The sequence below is a fragment of the Macrotis lagotis genome, chromosome 1 (genome assembly GCF_037893015.1).
Source record: "Macrotis lagotis isolate mMagLag1 chromosome 1, bilby.v1.9.chrom.fasta, whole genome shotgun sequence".
Lineage (NCBI taxonomy): Eukaryota > Metazoa > Chordata > Mammalia > Peramelemorphia > Peramelidae > Macrotis > Macrotis lagotis.
In genome coordinates, this window is record NC_133658.1 from 400,469,195 (window position 1) to 400,484,103 (window position 14,909).

The 14,909-nt window shown below is 37.4% G+C and overlaps 1 protein-coding gene across 4 annotated transcripts in view; it reads left to right on the plus strand.

Annotated features, from left to right (window-relative positions):
* The window catches only part of RUFY1 (RUN and FYVE domain containing 1), a 25,134-nt gene continuing 10,225 nt past the window's right edge, over window positions 1-14,909 (plus strand). The window contains exons 1-11 of one of the 4 annotated variants that reach the window (XM_074212596.1): window positions 1-87; window positions 722-895; window positions 1,744-1,861; window positions 2,832-2,933; window positions 4,321-4,444; window positions 6,403-6,464; window positions 7,716-7,781; window positions 8,753-8,822; window positions 12,853-12,954; window positions 13,837-13,953; window positions 14,385-14,552. In XM_074212596.1, the coding sequence (XP_074068697.1) occupies window positions 736-895; window positions 1,744-1,861; window positions 2,832-2,933; window positions 4,321-4,444; window positions 6,403-6,464; window positions 7,716-7,781; window positions 8,753-8,822; window positions 12,853-12,954; window positions 13,837-13,953; window positions 14,385-14,552 (1,089 nt within the window). In that variant the 5' untranslated portion in view covers window positions 1-87; window positions 722-735. Of the gene's footprint in view, window positions 88-129; window positions 423-721; window positions 896-1,502; window positions 1,597-1,743; window positions 1,862-2,831; window positions 2,934-4,320; window positions 4,445-6,402; window positions 6,465-7,715; window positions 7,782-8,752; window positions 8,823-12,852; window positions 12,955-13,836; window positions 13,954-14,384; window positions 14,553-14,909 lie in introns of those variants that run through there. The other 3 variants (XM_074212595.1, XM_074212597.1, XM_074212598.1) reach the window with 3 other exon arrangements.

The window sequence follows — 14,909 nt, forward strand, 5'->3', positions numbered from 1 at the left end:
CCGGGCGTCCAATCCGGAGGAGCCCCTGAAGAGCGTGAGGCTGTCTCCTAGGCAACATTCCTCGGCCGCCCTGGAGAAGCCCCCGGGGTAACTGTCCGCCCTCTTTTCCCGGCCTGCGGGGTCAGCGTCCGGACACCGTGACTTGGCCCTCGCAGCGCGCCGGGCAGGCGGGGGGTCCGGGAGGGGGGTGGGCGCGGGCCCGGGGCGCCCCATCCCCGCCTCCCCCTGTGTAGAGCGGAGGTCAGGAGCCCCCGACGCGCGCGGCCCCGCGGCAGCCCACCGCCCCCGGGCATGGCGCGGAAAGGGGCCCGGATGTGGGCGCGAGTCGCCGCTCGCGGTTGCCCGTGGTGTGTTAGACGCTTGGTCTGCACGGGCAGACGCGGGGGGCCCTGGGCCCGGTAGCAATCCGGAGAGTCGGGTCGGTGAGGACGAGGGCCCCCGCCCCCCGAAGGCTTCTCTTGGGTTTGAGGGGGTGGATGCTTGGGCAGACTTGTAACCTGGGAAGCTTCGGGGGAGGTGCGCCCGGAATAGTCTTGTTTCATCTCCATCTCCTCCTCAGTGTACATAGCTAATGTATTAAATCAGGCAGCCGCCTTCTGGCAAGGGAAGTAGGCTTTGGCTCCTCCCATCCCCACGGGTACAATGCCCTCCCAGGCTCCTAAGAGATGGCCTTTTTTTTTCTTAACTAGTCAAACAAGTCATGGCTTCTTTTCATCAACAGCTGCTAAGTGCCAAATGATGGAAGAACGCTCCAACTTGATGAATATGATGAAGCTGAGCATTAAAGTCTTGATCCAGTCCGCCCTGAGCTTAGGTAGAAGCTTGGATGCAGACTACGCTCCTTTGCAGCAGTTCTTTGTGGTGATGGAGCACTGTCTCAAACATGGCTTGAAAGGTGAGCATCCTTGCATTGAAGATGATGAGAATTTGGGCGAAAGCAGTCAGAAGAATGATTCCAAGAGGCGAATGATGTTGATAGCGAGGATTAAAAGGAAGGAATTTCTTTTAAAATGGTTTAGCTGTAGTACCTATCTTTTCCAATGGACATTCAATAGATATTTGGGTGTATGAGTAATTAGCCTTTACTTTTCTAGTTGTTTTGTTGGTTTGATGTTTCTTCTTACAGCACATTATTGCCTTTTACACATACAAACCAGCTCAAAAATTAACTATAGAAGAGAGTGTGGTATAATGGAAAGAACCCTAAATTAAGTAGCAGGAAGTCCTGACCTTTCCATTAATTCACTGTGTGACTTGGGTCTAAGTGTCTCCTCCCTTATTTGCAAAATAAAGAGAATTTACTAGAAGAGGGGTTCTTTTGTTTTGGGGGGGTTTTGTTTTGTTGAGATTGTATCCTGATCCCTGTATCAGCCAGGTTGGAGATGCAATAGCCACTCACAGGTTTGAACCTACTACTACTTGATCTACTCCATTTCCAACCTAAGCTGGTTCACTTCTCAGGCAACTTGATGCTCTGTCCCCATCCAGAGTCTCAATATTGATGCTAGCAGGATGCCCAATGGATTGGCTTAGCCTCCTTCAGCTCAGAACTCCCAGCTCAATTGATCCATCAACATCCACCTCTATGAATCACAGGTGTGTGATGACCCACACCAGATGACTGGGTCAAGAATTTATGAAGTAGTCATTTATGAAATAGTACCATTGTAGGTTGTAGTTTTATGGATTGAGGAAGTTTTGAAGCTGTACCCTATTAACAAAATTTTGTGTTTTCCCTTATAGTTAAGAAGAGTTTTATTGGCCAGAATAAATCTTTCTTTGGGCCCCTGGAACTGGTGGAGAAACTCTGTCCAGAAGCATCGGATATAGCTACTAGTGTTAAAAATCTGCCAGAGTTAAAGTGAGTGGGAAATAGTTGTACAAATTCTTGGTTCAAAAAATATTTTCAAAAATAAAATTTTTCAGTCCTCTAAGAAATTTAACTCTGTAAGTTCTTCCTAATAAATATAAACACTATTTAGATGAACATAATACATTTAATAGGACAACCACTAAATTTAGGCTGCACTCTGAGAGTAGAACCAGATTGTAATTTTTAATCTGTGAACAAGACCCTGGGTTTCTTTTTTCCCCTCCTCTGTGTCAGATGAGTGGGTTAGTCTAAATAATGTCCAATACCCTTCTGTATTTTAGCAGTATAAGGTAATCACACTGCACTGTCACATTATTCAGTTGTCCTCTGAAATCTCAGGAAAAGATGTTTCAGATGTATTGATTCCATTTTATAAATTGTAGGTTGCTGAGGATGGCTAGAAATGTGGTAGAGGAAAGACAGCACTGACTCTAGAGTCAGAGGGCTTCAGGTGCTCCTCTGTAAAAATGAAGGGATTGGGGCAGCTAGGTGGCGTAGTGGATAAAGCACTGGCCTTGGAGTCAGGAGTACCTGGGTTCAAATCCAGTCTCAGACACTTAATAATTACATAGCTGTGTGGCCTTGGGCAAGCCACTTAACCCCATTTGCCCCAAAAAAAACCCTAAAAATAAAAAAGAAATGTTTTGGTTCTGATATTTTTCTCCCATATTATTTTATGATTTCCATTTTCAAGTAGCTATTTTACAACCCATTTTTTTCAAGTCATGAAACTGTTGCCCCATGATTAAATTCAAGGCCTCTACTTATTTTTATTTTATAAGAATGTTTGTATTCTTTTATTTAAATCTGACTTTTTTTCAGGATCCTGGACAAAAGTGTGTATATATTGGACCATTTGTTAGCTAATTGTGTTTCTTAAACATGAATAAAATTTACTTTGAAGTCTTTTTGTTTTTTAGTTTTTGCTAATGTTTTGATCCATCTGTTTTAATTTTAGGACAGCAGTAGGAAGAGGAAGGGCTTGGCTTTACCTTGCACTCATGCAAAAGAAATTGGCTGATTATCTGAAAGTACTTATAGATAATAAACATCTCTTAAGGTATCTTATGATTTTTTTAAATTTCTAATAGCTTTCTAATATTTGAGTAAAAATATCCCTATAGATGATTTTTATTTTAGGCATGACTCTAATGACTATAATATATGTTTCTTTTTCGGATTAGTTGTATTAGTCTTAAAAAATTCTCTGTGGCCAAGATATCATTTGTAATCTCTATAGCATAATCTTAGAGTCAGAAGAACAGTGTTGTGGAAATAGCATTTCAGGGTAGTTCTAGTCTTGGCTTCTAGTTTTGGCTTTCACACCTAATAAACTATGTCACAATAGGAGAGTCATCTAAATTCTTTGAACTTCAATGTCTTCAAAGAAGGAATTATAATACTTTGCAATAGCAACCTTAAAGGACTACTTTTGTTTTTGCAAAGCAAGTGGGGTTAAGAGATTTGACCAAAGTTACACAGCTAGTTAATTAAGTGTCTGAGGTCCAATTTGAACTCAGATCGTCCTGACTCCAGGAGCAGTACTCTATCTTTTGTGTCACCTAGCTGTCCCATTAAAGGGCTCTTATGGAGGCAGCTACGTGGCACAGTGGATAGAGCACTGGATCTGGAGTCAGGAGGACCTGAGTTCAAATGTGGCCTCAGACATTTAATAATTATCTAGCTGTTTGACCCTGGGCAAATCACTTAACCTCATTACCTTGCAAAAAGGGTGTGGGGGGGGCTATTATGAAGAAAAAGTTTTGATATCCCTTAAAATAATATAAAACTATTATTGTTGTCTAAGGAATAGCATTTGCTATACAGCCATTGTTTAGTGTTAAATCATTCATTTATAAGAGAGTATCACTACCTCGATCAGTTGAGAAGAATTATCGACAGTCAGAGGATTTGATAAAACCCATATTTATGGTGCCAGTAATGCCTGCTATGTTGAATTTATGTGGATTCCATACTTTGACATTTATATTTATGTAAATAGAAGCAGATAATATGTAAATATTAAGTAACTAGTTTTAAATTTTAATTTAAATTTTAAATTTTTCTGATTGCTTGTGGCTAATGATGGGAGAATTTTCTCTAATTCCTTTGTCCTATTGGCACAAAAGTGAAGGGTTGGAGGAGAACCTCTTTCTGATAGGTATCATTCCCTAAAGGATGATAATAGTTTCCATAAGCACGTCTAAATTGTTCAATTCTTGTCACTAGGTAAGCTAATGTCTCTAGTGTCTTTAATAAAGCACTAAGTATTCATAAGCATTGTGCCTTTAATTGGACAATTTTGAAAGTCGTTTAAATTTTCACAAATAAAATTTGGCAAAACATTAGAATAAGTTTACTTGCCTATCAATGTTATTGTTAAATACAGTTTGCCAGTTATTGCTGTTAGGCAAACACCAAAGTTATTCTTAGTTTATCTCTTTTAGTGAATTCTATGAACCTGAGGCATTGATGATGGAAGAAGAAGGCACAGTAATTGTTGGTTTGCTGGTGGGACTCAATGTCCTTGATGCTAATCTCTGCTTAAAAGGAGAAGATTTGGACTCTCAGGTGAAATAGAATTCTTGCTATAGACAATGTGCTTGAATTAAAGTAGTGTTGATTACTAATTAAGAAGACGTGGGGGGGGGTGGCAAAGTGAATAGAGCACCAGCCCTGGAGTCAGGAGTACCTGAGTTCAAATCCGGCCTCAGACACTTAATATTTACCTAGCTATGTGGCCTTGGGCAAGCCACTTAACCCCATTGCCTTGCAAAAAACTAAAAAAAAGACATGCAGGGGACAGCTAGGTGGTATAGCAATGAGAGCCTTGGACAAGTCACTCAAACCCCATTGCCTTAGATTTAAAAAAAAAATTATTTTAAATAAATAAATAAAAATATATTTGATAGAGCACTGAATCTGGAGTCAGGAGGACCTGAGTTCAAATCCAGCCTCAGACACTTAAGAATTACCTATCTGTGTGACCTTAGGCAAATCACTTAACCCCACTGCCTTGCAAAAAAGAAAAGAAAGAAATACATATGATATACACTTGGAACAAATAACAATTTTAAATTTTAAATTATCAGCCCATTGTTTTCAATGTTTCCATTTATTCTGTAATAGTTCCTGGTGTATTATTTCTTATATAAAGACAAATGATGCTTTCTTAAACTACATTAAGGGGGGGGAAAGCTTGTGGAAGTAGGGAACTAATAATAGTTCTTTTTCTATCCTAGCCCAGCTAGAACTGGAGGGGGGGGCTGTATTCTATTATACGCACTGGACTTTAGGAAAGACAAAAAAAACAAAAAAATAGTGCCTGTGATGTGAGGATGCCTGAAGAATATGCCATGATCAGTAAATAAAATGGAAATGTTTGGCCTGGAGTAAATTTAGAGGGGATGAGATGACATTTTGAAGGGCTGATAATAGCAAGGCTCTATTTTTGGTCTTCGAATTCAGATTAATTTCTTTTTCTTAGTTCCCACCCCCTTCATCTTTCCTCCAAAATTAAAACAGCTATAGATTCATGAGTTTCTCCTTAGGAGAAACTGGATAGCCAAAGTCTGAGTTGTTGTAGAAGGAAGTCTTTGGTACTGATTGGACTAGATGACCTCAGAAGGCCCTTCTAGTGCTTAGATCCTATGATTCTGTAAAGAAAATTGACTCTTCCCCCCAAAAAATTAGTCTGTATCTAAATTGGAGCATAAAAGACATTTAATAGGGTCATTACCAAAGTAATTATTCTTTTAGTGAAAAAATACTTCTGGTGATATTGGTTCTCAGGATATATGTATGGGCTCCCTTCTGTGTAGAGGATGTACAGACATTGTGGTTATTCACTCCTTTCTGTTCAGGGGGTGGAGAGAACATCTTCACTCCTCTCATAATGATCTATGATCCATTACCCTGATGGCCTCCTGCAGCCAGGCCTTGGCAACCCTTTCCCCACTCCCAGGAGACTCCCCAAAGAATTTTGAGAGTTTTCAGAAAATGGTCTTGATTGGTTCATGAAAAATTCTCTGCCAGAGATTTGTGAAAACTTCACAGGCAAACTTCATTCAAGTGAAGCTTTTTTATTAGAAAAATTGTAAGTCAAACTATATTGAGCATAATACATTTTAAAAAAAAACAAATAAGCCACAGGATCTCTCAAGTTAGAGAATTTAAGTTTAACTAGCACCTCTGATCCTTACTACATATGGCTATTTGGTTGTCACTTAACCTCCCTGATGAGATGGGCTAAATGGCCCCTGGAGATCCTTCCTGCTCTATTATCTTTCCAAGATAGTTATGCAAATAATTTGTTTTAAAAGAAATCATTATCTACAACAGGACATGTTTTGATTTTTTTGAGCCTTATTGTTAGCAAAATTCATGTAATGTAGGAGAAATGACTATTTTAAAGGAATGGGAATCTAAATTATGAAGACAATGAATGATATAGATAATAAGAAATGTCATCATGGACTTTTCTTTATAGAAAAAGTTTTCTAAACTTTTATGTGTTTTTTTTTAACCAGGTTGGAGTGATCGATTTTTCTTTATATCTTAAAGATGTACAGGATATTGATGGTGACAGAGAGTATGTATACAGTCAATTGTCTTTATAATGGAATTCTAGCAAATATTATGGTAGAGCATACACTCAGTTATTCTTTATAATGGAATTCTAACAAATATTATGGCAGAGCACAAAATACCTTGGTGGAATAAAAAGCACAGTGGATAAGAAATGAGATCTTGACTTAGGGTCCTCCATTTGTCATTGCTGCCTTTGGCATGTCACTACACCCCACCCACCCCCACCCCACTCCGAGTCTCAGTCTCCTTATCTGTATAATGAAGAGTTTGAACTAGATTCTCTGTTCTGATGAACTCTTAACTATGAAAGGGTACCACATAAAGGCTTGAAGTGACCAGGTTTCTAATTCTTTCTTGAACATTTACTAACTAGATGACCTTCAGCAAATCACTTAACATTTTAGATACTTGAGATCCTCTTCTATATTCCCTGCCCTACCCACCTCACAGACTTCTTGTGAGGATCAAATGAAATGATGGATGTGAAAGTACTTTGTAGGGCAGCTAGGTGAAGCAGTGGATAGAGCACTATCAAAAGGTCTGTTGTTATTTCTGAGGTAGTGTTGATCCTCATTGAACTAGTTCCATATTTTGAATTAAATGAATTTTCACTTAAATATAGCTAACAGATCAAAATCCATTGTTTTTCATTTATTTGCTTTTGTTTTGTAAAAGCAAGTGCCAGCTCATAACTCTGTTTTGGGGCTTTCAAAAATATATATGTAACAGTCACTATTTTTCAAGAGAAATATAGAATTGGTTCAGTGAAGATAGGTATAGTCTCTTTTCTTTCATATTTGATAAGCAATTTGTCACTATACCTGTAAGCTTTTTTTTTTTTAAACTTTTTTTGTCTTGTATTTGCCCTATCAATTTGTCTTTAACAAAAATATTTTTTACTCTGGCCATAAGTTACTTTATTCATAACCCTGTTATGTGGTATTAATTTTCATCCTATTTTCTGAATTTCATTTGCAGTGCAACTTTTGTGATTAACACCTCTAGACCTGTTATCAATAATTCATTCTAACCTTGCCTCTTCCCTCGCCCAGCTTTATTTTTTCCTTCACTAGCTATGCCATTCATTGGTTTGGAGGATGAACACTTATTTTCCAGTCTTTCTAAAGTATTGTGACTTAGTTTCTAATAGTAGAGATAATACTGCTTAGTGAGGTAGTTGTCTTTGACAGAAATAGAAAATGAAGATGAGGAATTCCCAGTGAATTAAAGAATCCCTTTTCTTTAAAAACAGACATGAAAGAATTACTGATGTCCTTGATCAAAAGAATTATGTGGAAGAACTTAACAGACACTTAAGGTATGATTCAGTCATTTTTAATTTTCATTGCTTTTTTTAGGCAAATCACTTTCTGAACCTTTTTCCTCATCTATAAAATGAGGATAACAATATTTTCCTATTACTTATATTACAGAACTTTTAGGAGGGAAATTGCTCTCTGAAACTTAAAGGATTATGTAAATATGAGCTTTTACTATTACAGAAATTATTTTTTAAGTTTCTAGTTTGCTTTAATTTTTTCATGAAAAACTGCCCTAAATTTACAACTTTATTTTCAAATGATACTTATTTCCAAAGAAAAATTTATTAGAAATGTTATAATTTCTTACTTTTTTGAAGAAGCCTCTTTCCAGAGATGGCTAGGTGGCACAGTGAATAGAGCACTGGCCCTGGAGTCAGGAGTACCTGAGTTCAAATCCAGCCTCAGACACTTAATAATTACCTAGCTGTGTGGCCTTGGGCAAGCCACTTAACCCCATTGCCTTGCCAAAAAAAAAAAAAATAGCTAGCAGTTGAGTTGTATGGAATTCCAAGATTTTCTTTCTTCCTGTAAAATAGTTTCTAGCATCCTTTAATGTCTTTTTAGATAGTATTGTACAGTACTATCTGTAGCAAATAAAATTATGTCAAGCATACTTTGGACAATTGTAGCAAAATTCATATGTATCTTATAGATATATTTACTTTCATTGTTGAAATTGTCTGAAAAGGCAAATTTTTTTTTGCTATCCCTGTGTCATTGTTAGATTTCAAACCCATACTCCAATTTTTGTTCCTCAAAAAAAATACTGTGTTATTTTAAACAATATAGTAATGGGGGAGGAGGAGAAAGAAAGTTCCTAAAATTCATCCCCCTTCATTCTCTAGATCATTGAAAACATTCCAAGCTGTTATAAAATCAAGGTTGAGAATTATTGTCTTGCTTGATTATATAGAGTTGTGAAAGTTAAGTGTGCCCACAGGTTCAATCTTTAATCTTTTTATTACAGCTGCACTGTTGGGGATCTTCAGGCCAAGATAGATTGTCTTGAAAAGACCAATTCAAAACTTCAAGAAGAGGTACGTAGCATAGTAATTTTTAAGGACTGACATTATAGTTAATCTGAAATAGTTTTGATTTGTCAAGACTTACTTGATCCTTATATCTGGGATCTTCCTCCAGTAGTTATCCCCTCCCCTTCTACAGAGATGTTCTCTTACCTTTAACTATTCTTCACATTATACTTACAAACATGTTCAGATCTCCCCACTTCCAAGAAAGCATACCCTTAATATTTCTAGCCCAACTTGCCTTCCCGTTTCTTTCCTTGCTATTAAACTTGTTTTAAAAATTCTCTAAACCAGCTGTCCTTTTCTGTTTCATTATCTATTCTTTTCAACACTTTGCAATTTGATTTGAGCACACTACTGAATCTGTTCTCTTGAAGTCACCAGTGACTCTAATTACCAAATAGACCTGTGGTCTTCTTTGAGTCTTCATCTTCCTTTACATCTTTGTAGCTCTTAATACTATTGACCAGTCCATCCCTTCCAGCTGTAAATATATGATCCTATAATTCTTCCTACTGGGTGTTCCCTCTTCTTTTGATTTAAAAGAACTCTTATTCATTTTCTTCTTACAAATCTCATCTTACCTTTTCTCTTTCATTGGCACCTCATCCTCTTATTTACCTCTTTCCACCTCAAAAGGCAGTCTATTTTCTTGTCCTACATTTTTTTCTTCTGGCAATCTCATTTACATCTGTGACATCAATTACTATCTCTATGCAAGAACATCCAGATCAGTATCTCTAGACTGGAAAACTCTTCTGAGCTCCAGACTCACATCTTCAGCTGCCTCTATAAATCCTATAAGTTTCTCAAAGTGAACCTGCCCCAAATCAGTGTCATCTTTCCTCAAAACCCACCCATCTTCTGACTTCACTGTCTGTGTCCGTAGCACACAAGCATTCACTTTACCCACAATATTTATAAACTTTGTTAGATAGCTTTGACCCTCTCTCACTTCTCATATCTAGCCATTTGCCAGGTCCATCTCCAGAACAGTTTGTATATTCATCCCATCCACTTCAGTCACATTCACATTATCCAGGCATTGCCACCTACTCAAACTCGAGCATGGCATTCTCTTTTTTACAGGTCTTTCCCTTTTACTTTGTATCTGTCATCCTCCCTTACTACTGGTAGTATACCAGTTCAAATAGTTTTGTACAAATAAATTTAGGCATGTCACTTTTCTGCTCAGAAATCTTCAGTGCTTCCAGATTGCCTCCTGAAACAAGTTTAGGCTTCTCTTCTTCTCCTTCTCTAAGGCCTCCACAATATGATGCCACTTACCACTTCCCCAGCCTTATATCTTCCCCTCCGGTCATGCTCTGTCCCCAGAACATGCACATTGATCACATACTTCTATACCTCTATAGAAGTCAGTCCTTATCTGAAACGTCATCTTTCCTTTTCTTCACTATTTGAATTCTTCTATTTTCTTTTATAGCACAATTTAAATGTTGCCTTCTCCCGGGTGCCTCAGATTTTTTTTTTCTTGCTTCTATATTAGGAACCACTTTCACTTTCAGACTTCACATAGTACTTTATTTTATTGCTTTCTGATACACATAATATTGTATAAGTACCTTAAAGATGGGGATTATATCTTATCTGTCTTCTCTACCCCAGTACCTTAGTGTAGAGCTTCATATATGTTAAATGTTTAATAAATGGTGGTTATTGCTATGTTACTGAGTTTCTAGTGGGTGAAAATTATCTTGGGTCCTATATAGGATTATAATCTGGAAAGCCATATCTCTCCAGACTTGTTCTCACCCTTAGCAACTTCAGCTATTATGGCTCTTGTTCCTTTGATCTGGCAGATTAGAACCAGCCTCAGAGTCAGGAAAACCAGGATTTGAGTCTCTCTTTTGACATATGACTTTGGGAGTCATTTGAACTTTCACAGTGCTCTAACAAGATTTTATTAAGTCTATAAGTTACAGAATAATTTTGCTGATCTGCATTGATGAGGGAATTTTCTCATCTTGAGTGTACCCTAAACATCAATTAAATCAAAAGGATGAGACCCATCCAAAAAAGGCCCTAATAGTTTACTGAGTTTTGGAAGCCTCTTCAAACTTAGCCAGGCTGAACCTTAAGCTATACATCTACACTTGAATCCTTACAAGTATAGTAGGATCTTCTAAAGCTTCACTTAAGAACCCAGGATTCTTCCATGCCCATAATAGGATATTAAAGTGGGACTTCAGTGGATGGCCTGTGGCTTTACTGTTTGGGCAATTTTTTGGATTTTTTTTGTTCTTTAACCCAAATGAAAGAGCTATTTGTGGCATAGAGTTATAGATAATACATCAAATATCCACCCTTTGTACTGTTCTAACATTTATTTAGAGGTACAAATACCCTAACCTATCCCCTCCAGAGTACCTGCCTCTTGGGATCATGGGACTAAGTCAAGTCAAATCAAATCAAGTCAAAAAACATGTATTAGAAGACTTGACCAATCTCTCCATAGCATGGTCTTTTCTCTTGTCTCTTACATAGGAAGTGGAAAATGAGAGGACAGGAAGATCAAGGGATGAGGAAGAGGCGAAAGTTTTCTACCAGCTGCCAGGCAGAAACTCCTTTGTGGACATGATAGCCATCTTATCTTCTCTCTTATCAGGAGATGGCATTCTCATCTGTTTGTGAACCTTTCTTCAGGTAGCTGTCCCTCTCTGCTTAGGCATCTTCATCCTACTATTCTGAGAGATTGGGAGAAATGCTTTCCAGTATTTTTTTTGATAAGTATGCATTAAGTGTGGAATCATTGGTCAGTTTGTTCTAGTTCATCTATTAGAATTGAAAAGGAATTTTATACCAATTGGCATTCTGTCAGTGGCCAGTGGGGCCAAAAAAAGATTCAGGAAACTGTTGCATATAATCAATTTTCCATGTGTCATTGAGTACGTGTTGATAAAATACTTGTGACTATTTATGAATTTACAAGAGATTAGCCAGTTAAAGTACTATTTGGAATAACTTGTGGATGATATTTACTACCTGTTCTTTATCATTGTAAAAAGAGAATTCTGAAATAGCCCTTTGTCATGTTAGACAGAGTGACTTATGCATAAAGCCCAGTCTTAAGACTGTAGCCAAGAGTATACAATTAGTTTCTCTAATCATCAAATTCATGTTATTTTGCAGCTAGGAGTTTTGGTTTTAATGCTTGAGACTGTGTGATTCACCTTTCATAATTTGTCTTGCTAAATGAAACTCTTACCATCTCAGTGTTGGGGAGAAAGATTAGGGAAACATCCTAACCAGAATTTATCGGATTCTCTCTTCTAGTGCTTTCCTCTATATTTATTCTGAGGCAGGGATGAAGAGGGCTGGCTTGTGTATTTATACCTAACATATCTTATGGGTCTTTAAGCATTCCTTGCTGATCAAAGACATTGTCTTTCTTTGGGTAATCTCATCATTCCTATATGTAACTGTTAAAAATGTAAATAAAAAGGGGGTTGGCTTTTTTAGCTGTTGATTGTTTTTTAATTCTTTGAACCTTGCCTCCCTGAGATTTTAATCAAGTTCCTGTATACATTGATAACTCAAATTCTACCACTTGAAACTTAAATTCTTACTTTAAAATACCAACTAATTAATATCTTTTAGCAAAAACTGCCAGTTCTGTGAGTTTAGTGGCAGTAACATGAATAGATGGGACAAAAGAAGAGATGTTCAGAGTTCATTCTCTTTCATCTTTTTAGAACTTTCAGTACTAAAATCTGATCCCTGGTCTCTAAGAATATTTTTAAAGAAAATTAAAAGGTTGAATGTCACGATAATAGTAAAAAGAGTTTCTGAACTTAAATGACTTTACAGAGATTATTTCCCCTCTAGGAGCCTAATTTCCCTCATCTGGGGGGGGGGGGAATTCTTTTCAGCTCTAAATTCCTTTGATTGTGCTGTTATTACACAAATGCTAAAATTGTGTACTTTGTGTCTAACTTAGTATCTTAAATAATATGTGAATTTAAGTGATCTTAATGGATAGTTCATGTTTGCACTAAAAGTCTTCTCATTTCTTAACCAGCTTTCAGCAGCTACAGATCGGATTGATTCACTTCAAGAAGAACAACGCCAGTTAAAAGAACAAAATGAATTGATCCGGGAAAGAAGTGAAAAGAGTGTAGAGGTTAGAAATTGGACTTAGAAAACTGGCCACAGAAAATAAGTATGTTTTTTATCCAGCAAGTTCTCCTCTGAATAAGGATTGCATCCTTGAAGTTGCTCCAGTGGAAATTCTGCTCTGGCTTGTGGAAAACAGCCCAGGGCATCTCTCAAGCATTACACCGGCAATACTTCATCTGTTAGAAATGATAGAATAGGGGTGGCTAGGTGGCGTAGTGGGTAAAGCACCGGCCCTGGAGTCAGGAGTACCTGGCTTCAAATCTGGTCTCAGACACTTAATAATTACCTAGCTGTGTGGCCTTGGGCAAGCCACTTAACCCCGTTTGCATTGCAAAAACCTAAAAAAAAAAAATGATAGAATAACTACTTTCTAAATTGTTTTGGGGGCCACACTATAAGAGGAAACAAATGTGAAAGTGAATGAGATGGAGTATGGTCTCATAGCTCCTTTCTCCTGATTTAACTGTAGACTGCAAAGATAACTAGTAAATGCTATAGAAAGGAAATATTGGGGCGGCTAGGTGGCGCAGTGGACAAAGCACCAGCCCTGGAGTCAGGAGTACCTGAGTTAAAATCCAGTCTTAGACACTTATAATTACCTAGCTGTGTGGCCTTGGGCAAGCCACTTAACCCCATTGCCTGGCAAAAACCTAAAAAGGAAAAAAAGAAAGGAAATATTCCTACATTCCACTGATTTTGACTTCCATAATAATATCTTTAAAAGTGCAATCCAGACAGGACTATTTTGATTCATTTATCTATATTGACTGTCTAATTATATTAAATCTGTGAATGTTCATTTTCCTTTTGAAAGTTAATTATCATGGTTTTGGGCAGAATTTCAGCCTCCTTAAAATTGTTACTCAAATATTTGTATTTGATACAGGTAACAAAACAGGATACAAAGGTAGAGCTTGAGACTTACAAACAAACCCGACAAGGTCTAGATGAAATGTATAGTGATGTGTGGAAACAGCTGAAAGAGGAAAAGAGAGTTCGAATGGTAAGTTTGAAACATTAGATTCAGAAAAAAATCATCTTTATCCCTGTGATGTGTTAATAATTCAGCATATAATTCCACGTATGTATTTGGCTGCTGAATCACTGGGAAAATAGACTCCGTTGCAAGAGTTTAAAAATAAGCTGTTTTGTTGGTATGAGCCAGTTTTGCTTACAGAGTACGTTATATGAAAAAAGTGTAGCATAACCTTGCCTGTGGTGTCTTATGTGACCTTCTGATTCTCCTTCAGTCTTGTGATTCCATTATAATTGTTTTGACTTTAAGGTGGACATGGAAATTCAAAAATGTTTACAAAATTAAGCACCAATGTGCTAAGCACTTAACTAGGAAGGGCAGCATGCAAAAATTAAACTAAATGATTTCCTATGATACATTTAAAGTAGTGATTTCCTTGTGGATATCTTCCTCTTAAGGAACTAGAGAAAGAACTGGAGCTGCAAATTGGAATGAAAACAGAAATGGAGATTGCAATGAAGCTGCTAGAAAAAGATACACATGAAAAACAAGACACACTAGTTGCTCTTCGACAACAACTGGAAGATGTCAAAGCCATTAATTTGCAGATGTTTCATAAAGCCCAGGTAGAAATCAACTTTATAAATGAAGGCAATACATCCAAATACCATATAATAACTCATACTTCCCTATTTGCCAAACATTCCTTTCTTTGTTCTTTGCCAGGTGCCTTAAAATACCTTCTTTTATTCTCTCTCTGGTTCACTTCTGCTCCACATTCTAATTGTCAACACCAATCACATATAAGTAGATTTTTATTAGCTTAGTGTTTGATTTCCAAATTTTCCCACTCTGATCCATGTTAAACTTTCCTTTTATATAAAAGGTACCCACAGAGTATTCATATATTCCTTTCCTTCTCTTCACCTCAAATGGCCAAGGGCGTCAAGTACAGAAATGACAGGCACAAAGGAAGTGTTCCT